The 23,220-nt window shown below is 47.3% G+C and overlaps 1 protein-coding gene across 1 annotated transcript in view; it reads right to left on the minus strand.

The window, feature by feature from the left end:
• Nucleotides 1-1,783: 1,783 nt before the first annotated feature.
• The window catches only part of LOC110521804 (inactive tyrosine-protein kinase transmembrane receptor ROR1), a 187,754-nt gene continuing 166,317 nt past the window's right edge, over nucleotides 1,784-23,220 (minus strand). The window contains exons 5-13 of the mRNA XM_021599678.3: nucleotides 20,678-20,805; nucleotides 19,310-19,446; nucleotides 18,872-19,052; nucleotides 18,323-18,568; nucleotides 17,846-18,054; nucleotides 7,599-7,778; nucleotides 6,095-6,322; nucleotides 5,810-5,955; nucleotides 1,784-4,789 (exon numbers count right to left, since the gene is read on the minus strand). Of these exons, the coding sequence (XP_021455353.2) occupies nucleotides 3,862-4,789; nucleotides 5,810-5,955; nucleotides 6,095-6,322; nucleotides 7,599-7,778; nucleotides 17,846-18,054; nucleotides 18,323-18,568; nucleotides 18,872-19,052; nucleotides 19,310-19,446; nucleotides 20,678-20,805 (2,383 nt within the window). The 3' untranslated portion in view covers nucleotides 1,784-3,861. The remainder of the gene's footprint in view (nucleotides 4,790-5,809; nucleotides 5,956-6,094; nucleotides 6,323-7,598; nucleotides 7,779-17,845; nucleotides 18,055-18,322; nucleotides 18,569-18,871; nucleotides 19,053-19,309; nucleotides 19,447-20,677; nucleotides 20,806-23,220) is intronic.

Genomic DNA, 23,220 nt, shown 5'->3' on the forward strand with positions numbered 1-23,220 from the left:
AGGTCCCAGACGTGCTCAATGGGATTGAGATCCGGGCTCTTCACTGGCCATGGCGGAACACTGACATTCCTGTCTTGCAGGAAATCACTCACAGAACGAGTAGTATGGCTGGTGGCATTGTCATGCTGGAGGGTCATGTCAGGATGAGCCTGCAGGAAGGGTACCACATGAGGGAGGAGGATGTCTTCCCTGTAACGCACAGCGTTGAGATTGCCTGCAATGACAACAAGCTCAGTCCGATGATGCTGTGACACACTGCCCCAGACCATGACGGACCAACCACCTCCAAATCGATCCCGCTCCAGAGTACAGGCCTCGGTGTAACGTTTATTCCTTCGATGACAAACGCGAAACCAACCATCACCCCTGGTGAAACAAAACCACAACTCGTCAGTGAAGAGCACTTTTTGCCAGTCCTGTCTGGTCCAGCGACGGTGGGTTTGTGCCCATAGGCTGCCTTAAAACAGGCCTACAAGTCGTCAGTCCAGCCTCTCTCAGCCTATTGTGGACAGTCTGAGCACTGATGGAGGGATTGTGCGTTCCTGGTGTAACTCGGGCAGTTGTTGTTGCCATCCTGTACATCTGTCCCGCAGATGTTCAGATGTACCGATCATATGCAGGTGTTGTTACACGTGGTCTGGCACTGTGAGGACGATCAGCTGTCCATCCTAGCTCCCAGTAGCGCTGTCTTAAGCATCTCACAGTATGGACACTACAATTTATTGCCCTGGCCACATCTGCAGTCCTCATGCCTCCTTGCTGCATGCCTAAGGCACGTTCACGCAGATGAGCAGGGACCCTGGGCATCTTTATTTTGGTGTTTTTCAGAGTCAGTAGAAAGGCCTCTTTAGTGTCCTAAGTTTTCATAACTGTGACCTTAATTGCCTACCGTCTTAATTGCCTACCGGAAACAGTGTTTAAAACCCTTTCCAATTAAGATCTGTGAAGTTATTTGGATTTTTACGAATGCCCTTTGATAGACAGGGTCCTGAAAAAGGGACGTTTCTTTTTTTTGCTGAGTTTACTTTCAGAGAGCAATGGTGAAGAAACTGGTTGAGAGCGTGCAACATTCCAGAATCATAGCTGAGAATTCCGTGATTGCTCCAAATGGGAACAGTTGGAGCTGGACATAGTACTGATTAAAAACATTCCCCACATCACACTCACTCACGCACACACACACACATACTCCATGAGGACCAGCTCTCCCTGCCAGGAGTGTGTTCATCTAATCATCTCTCCATATGTGCACCATTACTCTCCCTTTTCCTTGGCAAAACACACACACTCCTTGTTCTTTTTTACAGAAAGTGATTCCAGCCAGGATTGAAGTTAAACTCACACACACCTAGATACCACACACATTTACAGAAACACACACACACCCGGATAATGCGAGCAAGGGTATTTTCCCAAAAAAACAAACATAAACAAGTATTCATTTGAACTATCTTACTATTCAAATGTATTTCAAGTGACGTGAGCTGAGACTCACCAACTAATACTGGACAAACGCTATTATGACAAAAAGCTGAATTGCACCACCGTGTGGTCAAAGATGGTTTTGAAGCAAATATATTTTGGACATTATGGTTACCAATGCTGGGGATACAGATGAAGCAATTGCTGCTCCCTTGTGGACCTATATAGTCAACACAACACTGTTCAACCAGACAGTTCTGGAATATATATCAACCCAACAAACTATTATCCAGACCCTGCAAATGTAACAATGCATAGATAATAACATAGGCTTTTCCAGGAATAATGATACCACCCAATATGACAAAAACATTGAATTATTTAATAATATTTTGCCATACAAAACTTCTGTGCAAATATCTTCTGACAAATACAAAGACAAGGCCTCTTGGTCAATAGAATATTCTGCATGTAAACCTTTCTTATGAATACACTGTAATACTGCAATCTAAACAAGTTTTATGAAAAGACTATCTTAGACTGTTTTATGAAAAGAAACTGATCTAACATTTTTTTTTTAACTACACAAAATAGCCAGTCCCAAGATTCACAGTCTTGTGTTTAAGTGGTTTTGAACTGGTATATATGCACTTAAATTCATATACATTTATCAAAAGATACCTGTATAAAACTCCAGATACCTAGGAAGGTAAAAACCTGTTTTTAGAAAAAAAAAAAAAGATATGTGGAATTTAAACAAACCAAAACCTTCATCTAAAGAGCAGGTTTGTACCTCTCGACAGTATCGGACTAATTGACACATCACAGAAAATGTCAGGATAGTAGACTTTGTACCTTGATAAAAGATAAGGATGCTCTTAACATTACAGAGTTGTGTATTATACCAAAGTTAACATGGAAGGCAAGTGCTACCAAGGGTAAACCGACGATTGTCCTCTTTCTGTACGGGCAAAGGGTGTGCGTCTTTTTAACTAAACAGTTGCATAGCAACAAACACATTCAACTGAGGTGAAATATACTGTATTGTAGCTGCTTCTGTGAGCTGTGTGCTAAAATGTGGAAGGATTTCTCATTCACCCCCCCTGTATTTTATCAAAAGCCTTATATCATTCATTCAGTCTATAGTAGAACATACTTTTTTATATCGTGGATCGTTTTGACAAAGAAGTTGTAATGATCGGCATACGTTTGTTAGTCCCACTTCTATATATCATCAAAAGACAATACGATTATCCATCAAAGTCTGCATAGCCAATGTAAGAGCCATATTGCATAGCTGAATGTACCAGATATGAGATGATAAGAAAGAGGAGGACAGACATGGACACAGACTGGAGAGAGAAGTTCGGCTGGTTTAAACACTGTTCTGATTTGTTCCTAGTAGCTACAGTATATCATTGCATACGAGTTGACAGAACCCTGTATTGAGAACGAGAGAGAGTCTAGTGGACGCACATAGCTGTAGAGGCCCACATCTGTGGAGGCACATAGCTGTAGAGGCGCACATCTGTGGAGGCACATAGCTGTAGAGGCACACATCTGTGGAGGCACATAGCTGTAGAGGCACATAGCTGTAGAGGCACACATCTGTGGAGGCACATAGCTGTGGAGACTGAAGCAGAGGGTATGAGTGCTATGTCATTGCATAGCGTTGCGTAGGTAGGGCCTCGTCCCTTCTCCACAGGCCGCTTTGAAGTCAAATCAGAAGTCTTTGAAGTTCACATATCCCTAGAGGGGGGCTTAGCCTCCTGGAGGAGAGAGGTGCACTGTAGGGATGCCAGCCAGGCAGATGTGCTGACACAGGCTCAACTGAATATAAAGCCCTACTGACGCCACAACCGGGGACTCCCGCTGCTTCAGTATGGGGCCCCTCCAGTCCAAGCAACAACACACCCTGCTGCAGTACAGGGCCCCTCCAGTCCAAGCAACAACACACCCTGCTGCAGTACATATTGTAAGCTACCAGAAGGGCTCTGTGCAGCTCGGACTTCCGCCGAAATCATTCTGACGTCAACGGGAGTCTTGGAAGATTTATTGACGTCAATGGGAGGTTTTATTCACAATGACGTCCGAGTGATAGAGTCATTATATTGACAGGTGTGTTATTGTTGACCTACTCTGAGCTTAGAAATCCCGGTGTCCAGGCAGGCACACGGAGTAGCATCACTAAAAAAAAGTCTATGAAGGCAGTTTGAGTTTCAGAGTAGGGGGCAGGACACACTTGATGTCTCTTTTTAGTTTTTTTTTAGTTCTTTTGAATATAAATCTTTGCATCTCGTTCATTCAGGATTTACGTGCATGTATTTACAAGTAAAAGTAGAAAGTTGAAACAATTATTATAATAACTTTCTTACAAAAAAAACGAAACAAAAACCATCAAATCAACCAGGTGATATACAGTACAGGTCTGCAGTGTATTTACAGGTCTGCAGTGATGACCGATTCACTATACATGAGTCTGTTGGCGTCGGCCAGCAGTGCGGACGTCTGTGAGGGGTCCATCTGTTGCAAAGCCTTCTGGGACATGTGTCCATACACCTGCATGGTCCCGCCCCCTGGCAGGGCGGATATTGCCACACAGTGTGACAGCAGAGGCGTGTTCGCATCCTGATTGGACCCCGTGGAGGGCACGCTTGTCACGTGACCGGTGCTGGTGGAGCCGCTAGCGCTGCTGGGAGATCTGCTCTTGGGCGGGGGGAGGTGCTGCACCACCCTGGGGGGGCCCTGGGCCTGAAAGTGGGCCGCAGGGAAGGCAGCGTAGCCTGGGGGGATGGGGTACCCGTTGACAGGGATGAAGCGTTGGTGCTGGTTCTGGGCCATGGGCGCTCCATGGGTCATAGGGGTCCAGCCTGCCATCTGGTGGCCTGGATGACCTTGCGCAGGCATCCCCTGGGCCGGGTAGAGGTAACCTGCAGCGGCGGCATAGCGCGGGTTGCTGAGATTACTGACCGGACTGGCGCTCAACGAGGTGGTCTGAGTTGTGGCGTTGCCCCCGCCTCCTGATGGGGTACTAGAACTAGCGTGGGATGACAGCCCCTCCCAGGCCCTCAGGCGGCCATGGATATCTTTGAAACGTGGTCTTCTCGTCGGGCCCTCCTGCCAGCACTCTGTCATCAGGCCGAAAACCCTGGGGGGGCAGTCCTCTGGGCAGGGCAGCAGCTGACGTTTCCTCACCATCTCCATGACCTCCTGGTTACTGAAGCCGTAGTAGGGCTGCAGGCCGTAGCTGAAGATCTCCCAAAGCACCACACCAAACGCCCAGATGTCTGACTCCGACGTGAACTTCCCATAGGCAATGGACTCTGGAGGCATCCAGCGGATAGGGAGTAAAGCCTTGGGCTGGACCCTGGAATAATAATAATACAGTTATTTATAAAAAATAAATACAAAATAAATGTAAATACCAAAAGTTACTTTATATACTTTATATACAAGATTAATCTAAATCAGTGGGAACGTAAAGGCAGACTAAACATAACAGCAATGACAAACTAACCAGGTGAGTACACTAAACATAACAGCAATGACAAACTAACCAGGTGAGTACACTAAACATAACAGCAATGACAAACTAACCAGGTGAGTACACTAAACATAACAGCAATGACAAACTAACCAGGTGAGTACACTAAACATAACAGCAATGACAAACTAACCAGGTGAGTACACTAAACATAACAGCAATGACAAACTAACCAGATGAGTACACTAAACATAACAGCAATGACAAACTAACCAGGTGAGTACACTAAACATAACAAAACAATGCAGGTGCTTCTACACCTGCATTGCTTGCTGTTTGTGGGTTTTAGGCTGGGTTTCTGTACAGCACTTTGAGATATCAGCTGACGTAAGAAGGGCTATATAAATACATTTGATTTGATAACCCCAATGACAAACTAACCAGGTGAGTACACTAAACGAGGAAGTGAGCCCCATGCATTGAATGCACTGACTGTAAGATGCTCTGAATCAGAGTGTCTGCTAAATTACAAAACGTTTTCAAATGTAAATGTCAACATGATTATATTTGTATAATCAAACCGAAACCGAACCAACCTAAAACAGTACTAATTGTTCAGCACTACTGATCACAAGTCAGAGACTACTATGATGACACACCGAATGCTTTTAATCCATCATTTTTGTCTTCTTCTAATGCCTCTTAATGGGAAAGTAATCTAAAAGTAACTGAAAGCAATCAGAATACGTAACTGAGTTTGGGTAATCCAAAGGTTTGGGTAATCCAACTGTAACAGATTACATTTAGAAAGCAACCTGCCCAACCCTGGTTGGAGGTGTAGATCTTTCTGGACAGGCCCAGGTCAGAGATAGGGCTAGTGCTAGGGTTAGGATGTGTACATACCTGTAGTAGTCTGAGGTGTAGATCTCTCTGGACAGGCCCAGGTCAGATATCTTGACGTGGAGCTGTTCTCCCACCAGGATGTTACGGGCTGCTAGGTCCTTATGGACGAAGAAGTGACTGGCCAGGTACTCCATCCCAGCAGCCACCTAGAATAGAATAGAATTTTCTGAGTAACAGAAATGTATCTCAACACCACACCACCTCCACGCAAGTTCCGAGGCAAAGGATCTGCTACGGAACAGCGCCCCTGGATGGAGAGCAATTTGTGCAAGTTATGGTAGTTACCTGTAAGGCCAGGTGCAGGAAGTCCCCGTGGTCCAGGCTGGACTTGACGGTCCCGTCCTCGTCGCTACTACAGCCCACGTCAGAGTGAGGAGAGCGCATGATGAGGAACTCATGGAGGTCCCCTTGGTTCAGGAACTCAAACAGCATGCAGACAGGCTGTTCCTGGGTCACTACACCCAGCAGACACACCACGTTGGGATGGTGAAGCTCAGCCATGACCGACGCTTCCTAAACAGACCGATAGATAGGTACTTTATTAACACACAGTGACATTTCATTTCATGTGAAACAGCAGTATTGGCCAGTCTTACAGTTTTTGCCATGATGCTCCTATACTGCCTGCATCTGAGTGAAGGAAACGGGGCTCGGGTGGCTGGGGTCCCTGATGATCTTCTTGGCCTACCTGCGACATGTGGTGTTGCAGGTGTCCTGGAGGGCAGGCAGTGTGCACCCATAGGTGCGTTTGGCTGAGCGCACCACCCTCTGTAGCGCCTTGCGGTCCACGGCGGGCGGAGTTGCCACACCAGGCTGTGATGCAGCCAGACAGTACGCTCTCCATGGTGCTCCTGTAGAACACCGTGAGGGCCCTTTCGTTCTGTAATCCGTGATGGTCAGGAGCCCCTGCCACATCGTATCCGACCCACTGAATTGCTTCTTCACTTTATCCCTGTACATGTGTTCCGCCATGTTGATCGGTGTGAGTAGGTCGTAATGGTTCTGTTCAACGATACCATTGTCCCCGGTCACCTTGCCGTGTTTATAAGCAGCGTACCTCTCCTTCAGTTTCCCTACAAGCCTCTGCCATCAAGCTACGGTTTTTGATTCGGGTAAGTTTTGAAAGTCACCATCAGTATCACGTCATCTATGCATTTTTTAAAATTAAACGTGTGACTGAATCGACATAATCATTGGTGTTATCCACAGGGGCGACCCGGGAAACATATCCCAGTCCACGTGATCAAAACACGGTCTTGGACCGTGTATTCTGATTGGTCGGAGCAACGCTGTACAGACCGGACCCCCGGAACTTCCCTCTTGAATCTTTGTTTGTAGGCAGGGATAAGCAAAATGGCATCAGGGTCAGGTTTACCGAAAGGAGGACGAGAGACGGCCTTATACCTGTGTCTAAAAGACGTGTAGTGGTGGTCAAGCTTGGAATTTCTGCGAGTAGGACAGTCAATGTGATGGTAATAATTTGGGAGCACGGACCTCAAACTACCTTTGTTAAAAAAATCGAGCCCATTTTCCCGGAGACGGTGGAACATCGGGAAGGTCGGGTGGACAGTGAGTACCCAGCTATTCATGTTCCAATAGTTCTGCCAGGGTGTACGAAGTAATGCACGAAAACAAATGTAAAAATAAAAATAAATAAAAAGAATGTTGAAACCTGCATTGTTTAATAGGGGGCTCGGAGCGAGGCGCTATCGTAGCCAAGGAAAAAGAAGAATCAATCAAAGATAGCCTCAATGAACATTACAATACAATGTCATCAATGTTAACATGCCTGTTGGAATTCACCCCACTGGCCAGGGCTGGAGTAGTCCTTCAGGGTCTTGATGGCAACCAGCTGGGCTTGCTCCATACCAGGCAGGTACAGGTGACCCTTGTAGATCTTACCAAATGCACATTCACCTAGCTCCTCCATGAACCGCACTGCAGAGAGGGGGAGCTCCTTGGCCTTACTCTGGAGAAAGAGAGAGAGGTGAGGGAGGATGGAGGGAGAGAAAGAGAGAGAAGGAGTGAAAGGGAGAAGAAAGAGAGAGAGAAAAATGGAAGGGGCGAGAGAGGGGACAGAGAAGGGGAAGAGAGGTTACATGCTGACCACACCGCTCGTGTTACGTGCGGGAGCATTGCAAAATAAATGTACACATACATGCTATTCAATAATTGTATCCAAACTGATCATGCGTGTCAATGAAAATCAAATCAAATCAAATGTTATTTGTCACATACACATGGTTAGCAGATGATAATGCGAGTGTAGCGAAATGCTTGTGCTTCTAGTTCCGACAATGCAGTAATAACAAGTAATCTAACTAACAATTCCAAAACTACTGTCTTGTACACAGTGTAAGGGGATAAAGAATATGTACATAAGGATATATGAATGAGTGATGGTACAGAGCAGCATAGGCAAGATACAGTAGATGGTATCGAGTACAGTATGTACAAATGAGATGAGTATGTAAACAAAGTGGCATAGTTTAAAGTGGCTAGTGATACATGTATTACATAAGGATACAGTCGATGATATAGAGTACAGTATATACGTATGCATATGAGATGAATAATGTAGGGTAAGTAACATTATATAAGGTAGCATTGTTTAAAGTGGCTAGTGATATATTTACATCATTTCCCATCAATTCCCATTATTAAGGTGGCTGGAGTTGAGTCAGTGTCAGTGTGTTGGCAGCAGCCACTCAGTGTTAGTGGTGGCTGTTTAACAGTCTGATGGCCTTGAGATAGAAGCTGTTTTTCAGTCTCTCGGTCCCAGCTTTGATGTACCTGTACTGACCTCGCCTTCTGGATGATAGCGGGGTGAACAGGCAGTGGCTCGGGTGGTTGATGTCCTTGATGATCTTTATGGCCTTCCTGTGACATCGGGTGGTGTAGGTGTCCTGGAGGGCAGGTAGTTTGCCCCCGGTGATGCGTTGTGCAGACCTCACTACCCTCTGGAGAGCCTTACGGTTGAGGGCGGTGCAGTTGCCATTCCAGGCGGTGATATAGACCGCCAGGATGCTCTCGATTGTGCATCTGTAGAAGTTTGTGAGTGCTTTTGGTGACAAGCCGAATTTCTTCAGCCTCCTGAGGTTGGAGAGGCGCTGCTGCGCCTTCTTCACGATGCTGTCTGTGTGAGTGGACCAATTCAGTTTGTCTGTGATGTGTATGCCGAGGAACTTAAAACTTGCTACCCTCTCCACTACTGTTCCATCGATGTGGATAGGGGGGTGTTCCCTCTGCTGTTTCCTGAAGTCCACAATCATCTCCTTAGTTTTGTTGACGTTGAGTGTGAGGTTATTTTCCTGACACCACACTCCGAGGGCCCTCACCTCCTCCCTGTAGGCCGTCTCGTCGTTGTTGGTAATCAAGCCTACCACTGTTGTGTCGTCCGCAAACTTGATGATTGAGTTGGAGGCGTGCGTGGCCACGCAGTCGTGGGTGAACAGGGAGTACAGGAGAGGGCTCAGAACGCACCCTTGTGGGGCCCCAGTGTTGAGGATCAGCGGGGAGGAGATGTTGTTGCCTACCCTCACCACCTGGGGGCGGACCGTCAGGAAGTCAAGTACCCAGTTGCACAGGGCGGGGTCGAGACCCAGGGTCTCGAGCTTGATGACGAGCTTGGAGGGTACTATGGTGTTGAATGCCGAGCTGTAGTCGATGAACAGCATTCTCATATAGGTATTCCTCTTGTCCAGATGGGTTAGGGCAGTGTGCAGTGTGGTTGAGATTGCATCGTCTGTGGACCTATTTGGGCGGTAAGCAAATTGGAGTGGGTCTAGGGTGTCAGGTAGGGTGGAGGTGATATGGTCCTTGACTAGTCTCTCAAAGCACTTCATGATGACGGATGTGAGTGCTACGGGGCGGTAGTCGTTTAGCTCAGTTACCTTAGCTTTCTTGGGAACAGGAACAATGGTGGCCCTCTTGAAGCATGTGGGAACAGCAGACTGGTATAGGGATTGATTGAATATGTCCGTAAACACACCGGCCAGCTGGTCTGCGCATGCTCTGAGGGCGCGGCTGGGGATGCCGTCTGGGCCTGCAGCCTTGCGAGGGTTAACACGTTTAAATGTCTTACCTCGGCTGCAGTGAAGGAGAGACCGCATGTTTTCGTTGCAGGCCGTGTCAGTGGCACTGTATTGTCCTCAAATCGGGCAAAAAAGTTATTTAGTCTGCCTGGGAGCAAGACATCCTGGTCCGTGACTGGGCTGGATTTCTTCCTGTAGTCCGTGATTGACTGTAGACCCTGCCACATGCCTCTTGTGTCTGAGCCGTTGAATTGAGATTCTACTTTGTCTCTGTACTGGCGCTTAGCTTGTTTGATAGCCTTGCGGAGGGAATAGCTGCACTGTTTGTATTCGGTCATGTTACCAGACACCTTGCCCTGATTAAAAGCAGTGGTTCGCGCTTTCAGTTTCACACGAATGCTGCCATCAATCCACGGTTTCTGGTTAGGGAATGTTTTAATCGTTGCTATGGGAACGACATCTTCAACGCACGTTCTAATGAACTCGCACACCGAATCAGCGTATTCGTCAATGTTGTTATCTGACGCAATACGAAACATCTCCCAGTCCACGTGATGGAAGCAGTCTTGGAGTGTGGAGTCAGCTTGGTCGGACCAGCGTTGGACAGACCTCAGCGTGGGAGCTTCTTGTTTTAGTTTCTGTCTGTAGGCAGGGATCAACAAAATGGAGTCGTGGTCAGCTTTTCCGAAAGGGGGGCGGGGCAGGGCCTTATATGCGTTGCGGAAGTTAGAGTAACAATGATCCAAGGTCTTTCCACCCCTGGTTGCGCAATTGATATGCTGATAAAATTTAGGGAGTCTTGTTTTCAGATTAGCCTTGTTAAAATCCCCAGCTACAATGAATGCAGCCTCCGGATAAATCGTTTCCAGTTTGCAGAGAGTTAAATAAAGTTCGTTCAGAGCCATCGATGTGTCTGCTTGGGGGGGGGGGGGGGTATATACGGCTGTGATTATAATCGAAGAGAATTCTCTTGGTAGATAATGCGGTCTACATTTGATTGTGAGGAATTCTAAAATCAGGTGAACAGAAGGATTTGAGTTCCTGTATGTTTCTTTCATCACACCATGTCACGTTGGCCATGAGGCATACGCCCCCGCCCCTCTTCTTACCAGAAAGATGTTTGTTTCTGTCAGCGCGATGCGTGGAGAAACCCGTTGGCTGCACCGCTTCGGATAGAGTCTCTCCAGTGAGCCATGTTTCAGTGAAGCAAAGGACGTTACAGTCTCTGATGTCCCTCTGGAATGCTACCCTTGCTCGGATTTCATCAACCTTGTTGTCAAGAGACTGGACATTGGCAAGAAGAATGCTAGGGAGTGGTGCACGGTGTGCCCGTCTCCGGAGTCTGACCAGAAGACCGCCTCGTTTCCCTCTCTTTCGGAGTCGTTTTTTTGGGTCGCTGCATGGGATCCACTCCGTTGTCCTGTTTGTAAGGCAGAACACAGGATCCGCGTCGCGAAAAACATATTCTTGGTCGTACTGATGGTGAGTTGACGCTGATCTTATATTCAGTAGTTCTTCTCGACTGTATGTAATGAAACCTAAGATGACCTGGGGTACTAATGTAAGAAATAACACGTAAAAAAACTGCATAGTTTCCTAGGAACGCGAAGCGAGGCGGCCATCTCTGTCGGAGCCGGAAGTAGACATGAGTGTCTGTATAGCCAGGTATTTTTTACTCGTGAAGCGCTGCAAGTCCCGACTCTCCCTTCTCCTCATTGGTTTTTAGGAGCATATACCCACGTTGGTGATTGAAAGCTGAGGTCTACACTCCAGTACAGTTGGTGGTGGTAATGCACCTTAAAGTTGGTTGCTAACCGCCATATAAAGTCCACAGAAGAAGAAGAAGACTGAATGAGGAGAGATTACTAGAAACTAAATTTCCTCTTTTATCTGTGGAGTTATTGTTGGAGTAGAGAACACACGATTGTGCGATTCAATATGGGTCAAAATTCTACAAAGATCCAGGAAATGAATAACAACCCAATGTTTATATTTCCGGACAAATTAGTTAGTAACAGCAGGCTATTTAGCTAAATGTCCATTCATGTTTCACGTGTTTTTCGACCTGTCCACAAACGAATACAGTTGGCTCAGAGTTCGTTTTGATATTTCAACCTGCGTGTCCTGATCACGTCTGGCGTGGATGGACAAAATCAACATGCGCGCGCATTTTGTCCATCCACACCAGACGGCGATGGCGAACGCCGCTGGTCTGGTCAGCATATTAATTAAGTGCTGAAATTTCAATTCAGCTCAACATACTCAACACTCATGAGTACATACTCAACACCCATAATTATCTCAGTATGGGTTTGTACGGACCGGCATCAAAATTTAACAGCTTACAATTGCTGCTAGTTATAATTGTAGGTAGGCAAAGTGCCTGATATAACTGTGTGTGTGTGTGTGTGTGTGTGTGTGCACGTACACACGTGTGTTATCGCCTAGGGACGTCATAATTACTGATTATTCTCGTACTGTATCCATTATCTCCTTTCTTCAGCTCAAATCGTCAATAAATCCCTTAAACCCCAGACACAAAATACATAAGCGCACCAACACTCCAGCCAAGAATCTGGCAACACACTACCAACATAAACAACAATAAACTGACAGGTTAGTGCCGATTTGAGAATTTGCAGGTAATTAATTTTCTCCAGAATTATTAAAGTGGAATGAAGTGGCCCAGTAATAACAGAAGAAGGTAAACGTTTGGTTTAAGGGATGACAGACTTGTGTAATTATCTATCCAGCTGGGGACTGAACCATGAGAAACAGAGGGGAAGCCAAGAGGGCCAGCCAGTTGCATGGTTATGAATTTGAATGCAGAAAACTGACAATCCCCCTCTCTCAAACAAATATGTAAGGACCAAACTCCACAATCTTCACATCACATGTTGGAAATCAAGGTCAAATTCCATATCTATTCCAGTCAATTCAGAAAGTAAACCAAATTCCAATTCCACATTTTCCTGATTGAAAAACATTGAAGAGAATTGGCATTGCAGTGTACTTCCTGGATTGAATGGAATTGAAATGGAATTGACCCCAAGCCTTGTTCATCTTCAATCATGAGTCAGATGCACTACAGTAAAGGGGACTTCACCATTTTATCTTTCTAATTCAACATAGTCTTTGACGTTTTATGTTCCATAACCTTTCATATTGTCTTGTCATCCCAACAGCCTTCAGATAGCCTCTCCTGTCCTACAGTCTCATATCTCTGAGCTGTCCAGGTGATCTTACAGGGAGGAGGAGGGGGGGGGGGGGGGTTACAGGGGGGCTCACAGCTCAGTCAGGACAGAAAGAGATAAAAGGTGAAGAGAGGAGGCGATGAGAGATTCCAGGAACTCCCAAATAAGAAATTAAATTCCTGACAGAGGCCACAGTCAGCTGGGGGGAAGGGGGGGTTCTGCTGGGGAAGGGGAAGGGGAGGAGTGTTTGGGGGAGGGGGCTGGTTAGCAGTGGAATGGTGAATAGGGGATGTTACTGTTATGATGAAAAGGGGGACAGATGTTTTTGGTTTGGGTTACTCCCTCCCGCGGACAAACCAGGCTCATCCCTGGAGCGAAAAAAACGCAGGGGCCGCGCTGCGCCACCGCCCCGAACAACGACTCCCCGGGTGACCCTGGAACAAGGCCCGATGGCTTACGGTGACACTGAGGAGGAGGACATGAGCAGTGGGGCAGATGTTTTTCGTACTGTGACAAAAGAACACAGTCTGCCTCGGGACAGGAATGCGTGTATGCGTGCGCGTGTTTACTTGCGTGTGTGACGGGGACCACAACACAGCACTGTCTAATACACCGAGCCAGCCCACAGCTGTAGCATGGACGGGGACCACAACACAGCACTGTCTAATACACCGAGCCAGCCCACAGCTGTAGCATGGACGGGGACCACAACACAGCACTGTCTAATACACCGAGCCAGCCCACAGCTGTAGCATGGACGGGGACCACAACACAGCACTGTCTAATACACCGAGCCAGCCCACAGCTGTAGCATGGACGGGGACCACAACACAGCACTGTCTAATACACCGAGCCAGCCCACAGCTGTAGCATGGACGGGGACCACAACACAGCACTGTCTAATACACCGAGCCAGCCCACAGCTGTAGCATGGACGGGGACCACAACACAGCACTGTCTAATACACCGAGCCAGCCCACAGCTGTAGCGTGGACGGGGACCACAACACAGCACTGTCTAATACACCGAGCCAGCCCACAGCTGTAGCGTGGACGGGGACCACAACGCAGCACTGTCTAATACACAGAGCCAGCCCACAGCTGTAGCGTGGACGGGGACCACAACACAGCACTGTCTAATACACCGAGCCAGCCCACAGCTGTAGCGTGGACGGGGCAATAACACTGTGGACGTATGTCGAACAGCATCAGTTTACACCATAACACAGCCAGGATAATCTGCTGAACAGGTTGGAGACAGATATGAACATAGAAAGAATGTTGGGCTGACTGTAGTATGATCCGCAGAAGAATATGAAGTATGCAATACATAGCTGTCAAAACACTGATACTGCTGTCAAACATCACAAAGAACCCCAGTGAGAAGTCGAGAGAAAGAGAGAGAGAAGGAGCTGCAGCTGAACATTCCTCATCCTGCTGAGCTCTGATAGAGATCTTAGGCTCTGGCATGAACGGGGTCACACACACGTAGGTAAACACACACACACATGCACACAAAAGTGCACTCACGTCCGCACGCACGCAATAAAAATATGCACGCACACACGCATGAAATACTTAATTTGAATCCACCAATCAAATTGACAACAAAATAAAGGATCCCAACATTTCAAAAGTCCCTGTTTGTATTGCACTGTAAAGGGTACAGAAAGCACTTCCTTCTCCAAACGGCCAGGCTGCCCACGACAGCTGAAAACAGAGCAGTACCTAGCCAATTGCTTTTGCCCTAGTTTTTTTGTCAGGCCCGCAATCTGGAGGCCACGCACCGCAAGGCTGTGTACGTGGCCAAGACTGCCGTCTAACAGCGCCACCAGCTTGCCCCTCCACCCCAGGCTGTCCGAGCGTGCCACGAGCGGATGGTACTTAAGCAGCTTCTTGGCAAAGGCCTGCTCCGTGTAGCCGTCCAATGAGCAGCCCACTGCCACAATGAGCACCTCCCCCCAACAACAACAATATCTGCCGTATATGGTGCACAGGAAAACTCATCGTCGTCAACATCCAACCAGCTTCCCCTTCACACGAGGATGTTTACGCATGCGTGTTGTTGGTGAGACACACACACACGCACACACACACCATAGAGCTTTTCCATACTTCTGCAGTGTTTGTCTTCGGGAGTCATAATAGCATACTTCAGAGGGAGTCAAAACACTGGCCCGAACCCTGTGTCTTTGAACTGGGCTGGGCCGGAGCAGGCTGGGGTGAGAGGGCTGTTTGTGTGTGTGTGTGTGTGTGTGTGTGTGTGTGTGTGTGTGTGTGTGTGTGAGCAGTATGGGGGCTGTTGCTGCTGCCGTGTAGTTGGAGGAATGCAGGGAGGCAGCAGAAACAATAATGCTGGTGCAGTGATGCTGGGGTGATGCTGGGGTGGGGTGACTGGTTCCTGGATCTGGGCTTGGGGAGATTGTCTCCACATATGTTGTCTCCACTGGAAGAGGCCCTACTAACCTGATCTGAGATACGGACGGTAAACTGACTCCACCAGCGCTGCTTACAAAAAACAAATACAAACTCCCTAAAACAAAGAAGAGGGCCTCCCGAGTGGTGCAGCGGTCTAAGGAACTGAATCGCAGTGCTTGAGGCGTCACTACAGACCCGGGTTCGATCCCAGGCTGTGTCACACTCGGCCGTGGACCGGGAGACCCATGAGGCGGCGCACAATTGACCCAGCGTTGTCTGGATTAGGGGAGGGTTTGGCCGGTCGGGATTTCCTTGTCCCGTCACGCTCTAGCAACTCGCTGTGGCGGGCCGGACGCCTGCAAGCTGACTTCTGTTGCCAGCTGGAAGGTGTTTCCTCTGACAAATTGGTGCAGCTGGCTTCCGGGTTAAGTGAGCCGTGCGGCTTGGCAGGGTCATGTTTCCGAGGATGCATCTCTCTCTCTCTCGTCCGTAGGGAAGTTGCAGCGATGGGACAAGAACATATCAAGACCATTTCACAGCTTTTTTTCCATCTACGTAACATTGCAAAAATCAGAAACTTTGTCCAAAAATGATGCAGAAAAATGTATCCATGCTTTTGTCACTTCTAGGTTAGACTACCTCAATGCTCTACTTTCCGGCTACCCGGATAAAGCACTAAATAAACTTCAGTTAGTGCTAAATACGGCTGCTAGAATCCTGACTAGAACCCAAAAATGTGATCATATTACTCCAGTGCTAGCGTCTCTACACTGGCTTCCTGTCAAAGCAAGGGCTGATTTCAAGGTTTTACTGCTAACCTACAGCCCATTACATGGGCTTGCTCCTACCTATCTCTCTGATTTGGTCCTGCCGTACATACCTACACGTACGCTACGGTCACAAGACGCAGGCCTCCTAATTGTCCCTAGAATTTCTAAGCAAACAGCTGGAGGCAGGGCTTTCTCCTATAGAGCTCCATTTTTATGGAACGGTCTGCCTACCCATGTCAGAGACGCAAACTCGGTCTCAACCTTTAAGTCTCTACTGAAGACTCATCTCTTCAGTGGGTCATATGATTGAGTGTAGTCTGGCCCAGGAGTGTGAAGGTGAACGGAAAGGCTCTGGAGCAACGAACCGCCCTTGCTGTCTCTGCCTGGCTGGTTCCCCTCTTTCCACTTGGATTCTCTGCCTCTAACCCTATTACAGGGGCTGAGTCACTGGCTTACTGGGGCTCTCTCATGCCGTCCCTGGAGGGGGTGCGTCACCTGAGTGGGTTGATTCACTGATGTGGTCATCCTGTCTGGGTTGGCCATCCCACATATGCTCTCTCTAATTCTCTCTTTCTTTCTCTCTCTCGGAGGACCTTAGCCCTAGGACCATTCCCCAGGAATACCTGACATGATGACTCCTTGCTGTCCCCAGTCCACCTGACTGTGCTGCTGCTCCAGTTTCAACTGTTCTGCCTTATTATTATTATTATTCGACCATGCTGGTCATTTATGAACATTTGAACATCTTGGCCATGTTCTGTTATAATCTCCACCCAGCACAGCCAGAAGAGGACTGGCCACCCCACATAGCCTGGTTCCTCTCTAGGTTTCTTCCTAGGTTTTGGCCTTTCTAGGGAGTTTTTCCTAGCCACCGTGCTTCTACACCTGCATTGTTTGCTGTTTGGGGTTTTAGCCTGGGTTTCTGTACAGCACTTTGAGATATCAGCTGATGTACGAAGGGCTATATAAATACATTTGATTTGATTTGATTTGATAACTGCCAATTTGCTATCACAAAAACGGGAAGAGGAGCGGGAGGGAGGAAAGGATGTCATTGACCACTAGAGGATGAGAGATCCTACCCACTCTGCCTCACTTTAACATCCACAACACATAACTCTGCCTCAGACTGGATTCTGTGCTTTTCACTCGTTCTACACCTCCAACATTGAGTCTTAGTGACATTCTCCCACTCACATGTAGTGTTGTAAACAGGGTGCCACTCAGCAGGCCTTTACCCATAAAACCTATTTAGCCGAGATATGTAGGTGTCATGGCCCTGACTCTAACCCTAGCCCTATCACCACCAGGAGAGAGAGACTTGAGTCTGGGTCTCTGGGTCTCTGGCTGGGCCAACAGAGTTCAGGCCCACTGGGACCAGTGTGTGTGGGGGACCGAGAACATTCTGTTTGTGAGTGAGTGAGTGAGTGAGTGAGTGAGTGAGTGAGTGAGTGTGTAAGAGAGAGAGGAAGAGAGGAAGAGTGTGAGAGTGAGTGTGCACATGCCGTGTGTGTTCTGTTTTGGAGAATGCACATAGTGTGAGCTGTGTGTGTGTGGACTGAGTGGACTATAAGAGGGTGAGGAGTATGGGACTAGAGATGGTGCCAGCTAAATGTTGTACCTTGGGTTTGTAGTTGGTGAGCATGGACATCTCTACATTCTGTCCTCTGACAGGTTTGGGCTGTCTGGGCGCCGGGGGTCGGGCAGCCTTCTGGTTGTTACGACACACACAGATGAAGAAGAAGAGGGCGATGGCCAGAGGGATGGCTACGCTCGGGACCAGGATGTAAAGAATCTCCATGTTACTGCCCCCACGGTTCTCCTTATAATCTTTATGGGACATAGATAACACAGGGTTAATGTTCGAACTCTATGTTTACTGCCCCGACGCTTCTCTTTCTAACCCAAACAGCACACTGTACACTGCAAAAACAATGTGGCGCTGTGATTTAGTGTTAAAACACCCATAACATACAAAGATCAAAAAAATAACAACTAATGTGTCTTTTTGATAGGTTGCAGCATTGGCTCCCAATAATAACCAAACAGCAAAAGACATCAATGAGTTTATAACCCCCTATGTCGCCTTATGTCTCACCGCAGACGGGGATGTCGCACAGCTCCATACGGACTCCCTCGTCCAGGGTGAAACACCATGGTCCCTCCTGCGTGTTGCCGGGGTTACGGCAGTAAGAGTGGCCTCCGCTGAGCTCTGGGTAGCGCAACGCCAGGTAGGTGTGGCTGTGAGGGTACTGAGAGTTCCAGGGCTGACACTGACGACCCGACTTGGTCTTACTGACCGTCCCACGGTAGGCTGAACCACTGCTGTTGAAACACTTGTGGTCTGGTTGAAGTACGGGGGACAGAAAACAAGTGTGTGTGTTAGACCAAATTGTAGAGCGCAAAGACGTGTCGGAATGAAGGATATTATTTTTTGTTGTTGTTGTTTATTGTTGCTGATACTGTACAGTATGTTCGATTAGGATTTGCTGTTGCCTAGCAATACTGTTGGTAGTGGACGACAGTATGTGGATGCCAATGGGTTAGCTATAAAAGCGGATTTAAGATAACAACAGAGACTCTTCTTTATGGGCCACGTAAAGACTATTGATACTGGAAGCACAGTTTACAATATAGAATGTCTTACTCTTGTTGATGGGCTCGGCCATGGGGATTCCTATCCTCATACAGATCGCAGCCTCTGGGCTGTCGTGTGCTGCCAGGTCCTCACAGTTCGGCAGCTTCAGTCTCTTCAGGATGATAGGGTTGGAACGGGCGATGATGTACTCGGTCTTACACAGGTCATTCTCCAGGATCTCGCATTCATCCTTGCGGACAGGGAGAGAAGGGGGAGAGGGTTTGAGACTGACACAAAGATTGCAGTAGAAGCAACACAATGTTGTAACACGTGCTAGGCCACTCCAGAGGGTGACCGCTACTATTAACCTAAATACAGATATTTCTCACTTACTAAATGGTATAGTGTGTCCACTTGTCAATGCTAGCAAGTCGAAATATATCCAGCTTTATATTGTGTCACACTGACTGTCTTCAGTCAGTGTGACAAAGCTACATAGACAATTACCTTACACAGGTCCCTGGGCTTGTCAGTCCCAGAGCTGCGGTCACATGTCGGGAAGGCAAAGTGGCACAGAGACGGGATGGCGAACTGGGAGCAGCGGTCCGACAGGTGGCTGGACGTTCCGATCATAGTGAAGGCGGCTGGGTGGGGAAAGCGGCCATGCGTAAGGGCATAAGAAGTCTGAAGTTTAGGTATACATACAACTATAGCTATAGCCCTATAGCAATTTATCGAACTTGTATTTCTCCACCGAGATCAAGTACGATCCAAATCAAGTGTCATATGGGACAGTCGTAACCTTTGTGGGGATTGCCTACATCCAAACTTTTGGGGGACATTTTCCCCGTCCAGTCAGACACAAATAACTCACAGTTCATGTCTGGTCCTGTAGTGTGTATATTTGCTCTAGAGTGCAATCGCAGTTTAGGACAGCAGCCTGTCTGTCTGTATTTACAGGGGCCTGTACAGACTGTGGTTTACAGGGAAAGTATAGCAGCTACATACTCCACATCGTCTCTGGGTTGGGACTGACCACCACAGACAGTGGCAGGCAGCTCCGACACACTCGACTATGAACGGACACATAATGTCACCAGGAAAATAAACAGAGCCAGCACGCACGCACACACACACACACACACACACACACGTATGAATGCTCTCTCAATCTCTCACACACACGTATGAATGCTCTCTCAATCTCTCACACACACACACACACGTATGAATGCTCTATCAATCTCTCTCTCACACACACACACACACATATGAATGCTCTCTCAATCTCTCTCACACACACACACACACAAACGTATGAATACTCTCTCAATCTCTCTCACACACACACACACACACACACGTATGAATGCTCTCTCAATCTCACACACACAAACGTATGAATGCTCTCTCAATCTCACACACACACACACACACACACACACACACACGCACGTATGAATGCTCTCTCAATCTCACACACACACACACACACACACACACACACACACACACACACACACACACACACACACACACACACACACACACAGAGTGATGTTCAGACATGTCTGATGAACTATACTTGGGATACCCAGAAACAAAGCATAGACTGCGTGTGTACCATACTGTGACGTTAGCATCCTGAACTCTTATCCTTCTATCAGATATCCTCTCATCATCCTAGCTGACACTGACTCAACCTGGGTCAGATTGGAGCTGGAAAGGATGAGTGTCTGGTTGGTTTACACAAAGGACCAAATCTGGACCATGACCCTTATCCCTGTACACTGATTTCACTCACAATACACCCACATGGGACAGACGGATACGGGAAATGCACACACACACATCACACACAGGCAGATAGTGTACCTGTGATCTGGGTCTCGATCTCGCCCTGCATCTGCAGGGAGTCGACGAAGATGCTGCGGTTCCCTATGAAGCGAGAACAAGCTACGCCCCTGTACGGCTGGCAAAACCCCTCTTCATCAAAATCATCCCTGTTAGAGAGAGAGGGAGAGAGAGAAAGGTAGAAAGTGGGAGAGAGAAATAGATAAGAGAGAATGAATGTACATTACAGTTCACAGAATGGCCACTAGAGGTCAGCACAGCATGCATTACACTTCATACGCATGTGGCACAAACACTTCTCTCTCTCTCCCTCTGCACATCTCTTCACAGCGGAACTTGGGTCATGGAATGCTGGATGGTGGTAATTGACCAGCCAAATGACCGTGGTCACCGTAATAGCAGTTAATTCTAATTCTACATAGGCAAGGTCAACAATATAGGCTGTCTACTGCAGTGCAAGTGTTTGCAGGGCAAGCAGTTGCCTGCAAAAGTGACCCTCAGCAAATATAGTGTTGAATACATTTGCCATCAAAAATTTGCACATCCAAGAGGAAAACAATTAGCGGCCTAGCAACTCCAGCAAAGTTTGCAAGTGCATGAGCGTTATTTGGCTGTAGGCTAATCACCCACTAGGCGCAGCAGCGCCTCTTCAACCTCAGGAGGCTGAAGAAATTTGGCTTGTCACCAAAAGCACTCACAAACTTCTACAGATGCACAATCGAGAGCATCCTGGCGGGCTGTATCACCGCCTGGTACGGCAACTGCTCCGCCCTCAACCGTAAGGCTCTCCAGAGGGTGGTGAGGTCTGCACAACGCATCACCGGGGTCAAACTACCTGCCCTCCAGGACACCTACACCACCCGATGTCACAGGAAGGCCATAAAGATCATCAAGGACATCAACCACCCGAGCCACTGCCTGTTCACCCCGCTATCATCCAGAAGGCGAGGTCAGTACAGGTGCATCAAAGCTGGGACCGAGAGACTGAAAAACAGCTTCTATCTCAAGGCCATCAGACTGTTAAACAGCCACCACTAACATTGAGTGGCTGCTGCCAACACACTGACACTGACTCAACTCCAGCCACTTTAATAATGGGAATTGATGGGAAATGATGTAAATATATCACTAGCCACTTTAAACAATGCTACCTTATATAATGTTACTTACCCTACATTATTCATCTCATATGCATACGTATATACTGTACTCTATATCATCGACTGTATCCTTATGTAATACATGTATCACTAGCCACTTTAAACTATGCCACTTTGTTTACATACTCATCTCATTTGTACATACTGTACTCGATACCATCTACTGTATCTTGCCTATGCTGCTCTGTACCATCACTCATTCATATATCCTTATGTACATATTCTTTATCCCCTTACACTGTGTACAAGACAGTAGTTTTGGAATTGTTAGTTAGATTACTTGTTGGTTATTACTGCATTGTCGGAACTAGAAGCACAAGCATTTCGCTACACTCGCATTAACATCTGCTAACCATGTGTATGTGACAAATAAAATTTGATTTGATTTGATTTGGTAGGCTATGCACATTTGCAAGCAATCATGTGTGGATCTTTCTGTTTGCTAACCAGCTAAATTAGCTAGCTAGCTTGCTTCACCAGTAGACAGCGCGTCCAGCATAGTGTCCAGCATGCTGATCGTGCTAAGAAGTCAGAAATATGGTCCAACTAGCAAGTGTTGCACTAGGAAAATATTCTCAGTCCCATTTCATTCAGAAATTCAAGCTAGCCGCATCAAAACAACTTTGTAACGACAGATCCACTAGTGTCTTCAAATCTGCGTAGGCCCATCGTCAGCTGTCGCACAGATGGACTGACAGCCTGGAGCCAATTACGAAATGCATTTGTCAGCTGAATTGCACGTTTATTCTGTATCACTCAACTCTCATTGATGAGTCTCGTATTGAGAGGAATACAGCGAGACACAGTGCACCCGGAATGTATTCAGGCCCACATTTTGTTACGTTGCAGCCGTATTGTAAAATGTACGAAAAACACATCTCCCCATAATGACAAAGCAAAAACTGTTTTTTTTTGTTGAATTTTCGGCAAATTTATCAACAATTCAAATCTGAAATATCACATTTACATAAGTATTCAGACCCTTTACGCAGTACTTTGTTGAAGCACCTTTGGCAGCGTTTACAGCCTCAAGTCTTCTTGGGTATGACGCTACAAGCTTGGCACATCTGTATTTGGGGAGTTTCTCCCATTCTTCTCTGCAGATCCTCTCAAGCTCTGTCAGGTTGGACGGGGAGCATCGCTGCACAGCTATTTTCAGGTCTCTCCAGAGATGTTCGATCGGGTTCAACTCCGAGCACTGGCTAGGCCACTCAAGGACATTTTGGTGAATGTAACTGTGCTGATGGAAGCAATTTAATGATGCCTTTTAGCCAATGTTTATTGACACACCATATTCAACCGGTGTTGAGCGTTCATAAATTCATCAGTTACTCTGCCCTCTGGCACACTCAGGCGAGAGTGCTCTGAAATCGGAGTAGATAGCCAGAGCAAATTTACAAACGC

This window comes from Oncorhynchus mykiss, chromosome 4, assembly GCF_057628025.1.
Source record: "Oncorhynchus mykiss isolate SJ-2025 chromosome 4, ASM5762802v1, whole genome shotgun sequence".
Classification (NCBI taxonomy): domain Eukaryota; kingdom Metazoa; phylum Chordata; class Actinopteri; order Salmoniformes; family Salmonidae; genus Oncorhynchus; species Oncorhynchus mykiss.